Genomic DNA, 6,876 nt, shown 5'->3' on the forward strand with positions numbered 1-6,876 from the left:
ATTTTATTTGTTTATTATTTTATATTATTTTATTAATAATTTTAATTATTTAATAATTATTGATAATATATATACACTAAATAAAGTAATTTTATTTGTTTGTTTGAAAGAAAAGCTATCAGAAACAATTTACATAGAAAATTCCAGATTCTAAAATAAAATTAAATTTTCTTGTCAAAAATGGCAAAATAAATTCTGTAACATAATGTCACCTACTCACAGAAAAAGGTCTTGGAACTCACACACCTGATGTATTATACCTCTGTATTCCAATTTAATAACAGTTCATACTTACAAAAAACAGGGAGTGCCCATGGTCAGCCTCCTTTCAGGGAACCTGTGCGAGTTATTCATGTATCTTTTGGAGAAAAAGTTATACTTGAATTCATACTGAACATTGTTGTCTACAAGTAATATGTTGATGACCTGTTTGTTCTTTGGAAAATTGAGCCAGATGTAGATGCTTGTTTACAAAGCATGAATGATAACTCATATGGACTAACCCGTAAATTAGATCAGATAAGTAATACCAGTATACACTTCTTAGATATTAACATTCATTTCAGCAAGGGCCATGTAGAAACTTTGTTACAAACTCAGCTATTTTAGCATTATTTATTTTGGCAAGTTCTGTTGACCCTTTTTCAGATAAAGTTGCTGTCTTACAGGACAGGCCTTTACACATCATACAAACTGGGATGACACTTTAAGAGCTAAAACATCTGGAGGACATAGCTATAAGGCATAGGTATAGAAGGGGACCAATTCCAACAACCAAAGAGATTCCAACAGCAGTCAAACTTGCAACCCTAAACCCAGGCACATGATGATAGAGTATGAGCAGCATTTACATACCTTTTTATATAAAAAAATTGCTGACAATACAGGTACCAAGTGAACATACAAGCAAGTTCTCACTGTGTATAAATTACTATGCAACAAGAAGGACAAGGCCTATAAAGATAGGGCTCCAGGGGTATATGGTGTTCCTGTGAGGGACAACAGATTTCAAAAAGATGTGATATACATTGGGTCCACTAAGCACTTCATACACAAAAGATTGCAAGAACATCATTATGATATTTTGAATAAAAGACATACCATCGCCCTGTTCATTTATGCCACTGAGACCGACATGTAAGCCAATCTCCAGAGTGCCACGTTAATTAAGCAATCATTTTAAACTGACCACCTAGAATCCTTGGAAATATACAAGGCTGATCTGACTGGCAATTGTATTAACTTTAATGATGGAAAAAGCATCTCGTATGCATATCGATGCTTTTATGAAAAATCAAGAATTGAGAAATAACTTCACAACAAATTAGACTGAAAAGTAATACTAATAAAAACCTCATTCAACTTAGAGCCTTTTTTTTTGTTTCCAGTACTGTTTAATGATAAACAAAAGTTTGAAGAGAAATGTTTTTGATCTAGTCAAGCTTCTGAGTACAAATTCACTGAGTACAGCGTTAATAAACTTTTTTAGTATTCACACAAGTACTTTCGACGTGTGTATAACCGTCGTCATCAGGCGAAAAGAACAAGAAGTTTTTAAGAAAGCGAACGTGCAGGATGTTCCAAAAGAACATAATATTTAAATTCAAATAAGCGTCCAGAAATTTCGTTACGAACGTGCGAATAATTTTTGATATTTCAAATCTTTATATTTTACGATGTTAGCGGCGCATGCGTGGAGATGCTACCGCGTTTGGTGATGCGATGTTGGGCGCATTTCGTTTTTTAGGCGCCGATACAAGGCAATCCACACCCCGGGTAGATCGAGGGTGGGAACATTGTATGCTTCTGAAGTGGCCGTGAGAAGCGCTTCCCAGATGAACACAAGTCTTCGATTGTTGCAGCATTTAATTATTGCCGTTCTGGGCCATAACGGGTTGTATCCTTGCTCGAGAACTTTTTTAGCGAGTTCTGTAGAGCATCTTCCTTTAGCTATATCTTCCTGATGCTCAGCAAGGCGGGAGGCGAGCATTCTTGTTGTTGCTCCTATATATCTTGTAACATCGCCCGTAGCCGGATTTTCTAGGTGTATCGTATAAACGCCTGTCCCGATCATTGCAGATACATCTGCGTAAGTTTGGTAGGGGGGTTATGGGTAGTATGAAATTATACCGCCGAAATATGCGGCTGATGCGTATAGAAGTTGGCCCAAGATACGGCAATGGAGACTGGATTATGGATGCTTTTTCTTTTCTGTACAACGTGGTACATGGGTATAGGACCTCTTTTACTTTACAGAGCACATGTTCATATTTACCATACGTAAACCCTGCAAGAGATACCGCTGCTCTGATGATGTCTAATTCAATTTTTGTTGCTAGTTGCGTCGACGGAAGTAGTAATGCTCTTCTAACAAGTGCAGCGATGGCATTTCGAAGCATTTCGAAGCCGTCATGCTTGCTAATGCCTTGATCATCAAAAAGAGTTTTAGTGTACAGCAAGTGCTAGACATACGTGATGCGCTGTCTTTCACCACTGAGCACAACTATTTCCTCTTCAACAAGAACATCTACTTGCAGAAACAAGGAGTTCCTATGGGCTCCCCGCTATCTGCAGTCTTGGCCGAGCTCATTATGAGAGAAATCGAGCGTAGAATTTTCAACTCTCCCCTTACCATCAAGTATCCGGCTCTATACTTACGTTATGTTGATGATATCCTAATAGTATGGGAGGATACAGAGGAGGAATTTATCAAGTTTGTGCAGCAACTGTCAAGCATATACCCTACTATCAGTTTCACCTGGGAGAGGGAGAATGAGGATGCAATAGCGTTCCTGGACCTATTTATAAAAAAGTCGGTTGAGGGGCCGCAATTTTCTGTTCATCACAAGTCCGACCTGTTACCGCATATTATCCCGGCAGATGCTTTTCAACCGTCGCGGTACGTTAATGCCGCCATCGCTGCACTTATTAGAAGGGCATTACTACTTCCGTCGACGCAACTAGCAACAAAAATCGAATTAGACATCATCAGAACAGCGGTATCTCTTGCAGGGTTTACGTATGGTAAATATGAACATGTGCTCCGTAAAGTAAAAGAGGCCCTATACCCATGTACCACGTTGTACAGAAAAGAAAAAGCATCCATAATCCAGTCTCCATTGCCGTATCTTGGACCAACTTCTATACGCATCAGCCGCATATTTCGGCGGTATAATTTCATACTACCCATAACCCCCCTACCAAACTTACGCAGATGTATCTGCAACGATCGGGACAGGCTAACCACTTTAGAAAAGTCAGGGGTTTATACGATACACCTAGAAAATCCGGCAACGGGCGAAGTTACAAGATATATAGGAGCAACAACAAGAATGCTCGCCTCCCGCCTTGCTGAGCATCAGGAAGATATAGCTAAAGGAAGATGCTCTACAGAACTCGCTAAAAAAGTTCTCGAGCAAGGATACAACCCGTTATGGCCCAGAACGGCAATAATTAAATGCTGCAACAATCGAAGACTTGTGTTCATCTGGGAAGCGCTTCTCACAGCCACTTCAGAAGCATACAATGTTCCCACCCTCGATCTACCCGGGGTGTGGATTGCCTTGTATCTGCGCCTAAAAAACGAAATGCGCCCAACATCGTATCGCCAAACGCGGTAGCATCTCCACGCATGCGCCGCTAACATCGTAAAATATAAAGATTCGAAATATCAAAAATTATTCGCACGTTCGTAACGAAATTTCTGGACGCTTGTTTGAATTTAAATATTATGTTCTTTTGGAACATCCTGCACGTTCGCTTTCTTAAAAACTTGTTCTTTTCGCCTGATGACGACGGTTATACACACGTCGAAAGTACTTGTGTGAATACTAAAGAAGTTTATTAATGCTGTACTCAGTGAATTTGTACTCAGAAGCTAGACAAATATTGGCGTGAGTTATTTAAATTTATTTTTTACTTAAACATGGATCTAGTCAAGATCTTCCTCAGGTCTACATCAAATGGAATACATTTTGGAATATTAACAAAGTCTTAGTGAAAGCAAATATTATAGGTGTATTGGGGGGTGAACAATTTGCTGTTGCTAAGACTCATAAGCAAGGCAACACAGTTCATCTTATAGTTGATAAAGTCAAATCACCAATACGCCTATTGGAAAATGCAATTAGTAGTTTGTGGGGTGTATGATGTTAGAAAGGGCCTATTAGCCCAGGCCCTCTCTAACAACATACTCCCCGTGAACACTGAAACTTTCTGTATGTGTAACACGTGAACACACAATGTATCATTCTTGATTACCATCACAACATGCTACCAATATATAAAGAAATATATAAAGAAATAGCAAACACATGGTATACAATTAACAGATACAATTGTACCATCTTTAATATCCTTAAAAATAGGAAGGATCATAACAACTTACTCAGAATTCCAGGGGTTTACAAGGTTCCTTGATAGATTTGGCAACAACCTAGGATATAAAGGCTCAACCTTATGCTCACTCAAAGTTAGAATAGTGGAACACAAATATGATATAAATAAAAAGAAAAACACCACCACCCTGGCCACTTATGTGCCTGATAACAATGCACATCCTATTTGACAAGGTGACTATAATCAAAACATCTAGGTATCTTGAGTATGTGAAAACCTTGGAGGCCATAGAAATTTTTAAATTGGAGAACAAAGGCTACTGTATCAACTTTAAAGAGGATCAATGCCTGTCATATGCTTGGAAAACTCTATATGTACTGTATAGGGTTTTTCATTTTCCAGTCTATTGCTTGTCCCGGGATTCCGGGATAAAAGTGAACTGTTTCCTGGGACAAAATTAATTATTTTTAAGTAATTTAATACGTTCTGTAACCTCCACAATCATATTAATAATGCTGTGTAAGATATATATTAAAAATTACCTTTCAATTACGTAGAAATTTTCACAAATAGAAAAAATTTATTAAAGTTTGCTGGAAACTGCAAACAACAACAACAACAACAAAAAATGCTTTGAATTGAGTTAAAAATTTAAAAAAATTGAATTTAGATTAAACTTTTAACTTAGAAGGTAATTTTCGTTTTTTTAAATAAAATATTATACAAAATATTGTAAATTTTTGTAAGATTTTAAAAAGCAGAGATAGTCAATACTCCAATCACTCAATCTAATTCTTATTTTAGTAATGGAAAGTCTTGCTACCTAGAATGCCTTTTCCGATTCAATTGATGTGATTGGAATTGTTTAATGCATTTAAGAGAAGACAAATATTATGTGTTTTTCACCTGTATCCTGAAAGATTTCTAGTTCGTTTTTGAGATTGTAGTACTTCTTTTGCTCTCTATTATTCTTGATTTGTCTACCTCGAGTGCTTTAATAGAAACATCATAGCCCAATAATTCAGTAGTTTATTTATCTTTAATAATCAGGTTGTGAAGAAAAACTTCAGACTTCGTATTTGTTTGTATTCTTGCTCAATTTGCACAACCTGGCGTTACGCAGTTATTGAAGCTACTGGGCATGGTTAAAAATTAAGACAGCATAAGCACAATTATTCCAGATATTACAGGTAAAGAATTTTGAGAGTCCTGCCAAAAATAAGCTACATAATGCTTATTGACCATTTATGACATGCCATAACAAGAAAAAATTAAAAATCCAAAAAGTAGGTTTAAAATTAATAAATACAAATGTATTCTGACAGTTTATGAGTTAATTATACTTTCTATTTGCAAGATTTCCTCAACCTTAACACAAAATAAGAAAAAGTGAATTTTTAAGAAATTTGAGGGATTTTCCAGGATAAGAAAAATTTCCTGGGTTAAAAAAACAACTGGGATCCCGTTTGAGAAACTTTAGTAGTGTATATGAGAACAAGAACTACTCAAGCACATAATATGATTTTGTCATTGTGATAATATATCAGATACATTAGTTTATTAATATTTTTTAAGATTTTTATGCTTCTCTGATATTTTTCCTGTAGTTACATTGTTGTTGCTTGGCAATTCTCTGTATTTTATGTATTCAAATATTTTTTTCAAAGTACATTAACATTCCAAAATGCATTCCATTTGATGTAAACCTGAGGAAGATCACGACTAGATTGAAAATGTTTGTTTTCGAACTTCTGTTTATCAAGTAAAACTCACTCAGCAAAACATAAATTAAAACACCACACCTTAAGTTGCTGAGAAATTTAATAAAAAATGCAACGTTTTCAGCCAAATCTGTTGGCCATCATCAGGTTAAACAAATTCGAATATAAACCAATTTGAATTTGTTTAACAGTTTATTATAACTGTAGAGTCTGTATCAGTGCTGATCACACCCACATATGATCCTTTACAACCTCTTGTCAGTCCAGACAATCACATCCCCATTGGCAATTACACACAAGTGACTAGAGTTATTTCAGAAGGGATTGATTTTTGGGAGCTAACATTGTCTTGCTGATTACACAAAGCTGGTAGAGCAGTGGAATAAGTGTTTGTGTAGAGGTAGATTATATTGAGAAGTGACCAATATCAGCAAAGTATTGTTGAAGATTACAGTAGAATTAATTTGATACTCTTCATATTAAATAATATAGTTTAATTTCCAGCTAAATACTACAATGTACAGGTATAATTCGAGTTACGTCATTCTCAATTATACGTCGTTTGTCAAAAAATATATGGAAAAATAAAAATCAAGTTTAAGTCATTTTATTCGACTTTACGTCCATCTGCCACAAATATTGGAGTCGTAATATCACTAGAAAAGTGGTATAGCGCACAAAGTCATATTAAAATATGTACATTTACAGTAAATGTTGGTAATATAATCAACATAAATCCTAGAGAACAAAACATGAAAACATCTGTGTTTCTATGTTGTCGTCTTATTTAGCGGTCTTTAAGTGCTCAATATTGGTG

At 35.8% G+C, this 6,876-nt stretch overlaps 1 protein-coding gene across 1 annotated transcript; it reads left to right on the top strand.

Moving 5' to 3' along the window:
- The first annotated feature begins 2,411 nt into the window (after positions 1–2,411).
- On the top strand, positions 2,412–3,620 carry LOC111628374. Its single transcript, XM_023372149.1, has one exon. The coding sequence runs from the start codon at positions 2,412–2,414 to the stop codon at positions 3,618–3,620; it is 1,209 nt and encodes a 402-aa protein (XP_023227917.1).
- The last annotated feature ends 3,256 nt before the right edge of the window (positions 3,621–6,876 follow it).

The sequence above is a fragment of the Centruroides sculpturatus genome, unplaced genomic scaffold (genome assembly GCF_000671375.1).
Source record: "Centruroides sculpturatus isolate CEXI.00-Female unplaced genomic scaffold, Cexi_2.0 scaffold483, whole genome shotgun sequence".
Taxonomy (NCBI): domain Eukaryota; kingdom Metazoa; phylum Arthropoda; class Arachnida; order Scorpiones; family Buthidae; genus Centruroides; species Centruroides sculpturatus.

Excerpts from the sequence above, each read along its gene's own strand:
- LOC111628374 (XM_023372149.1), top strand. The coding sequence starts at position 2,412 with ATGCTTGCTAATGCCTTGATCATCAAAAAGAGTTTTAGTGTACAGCAA.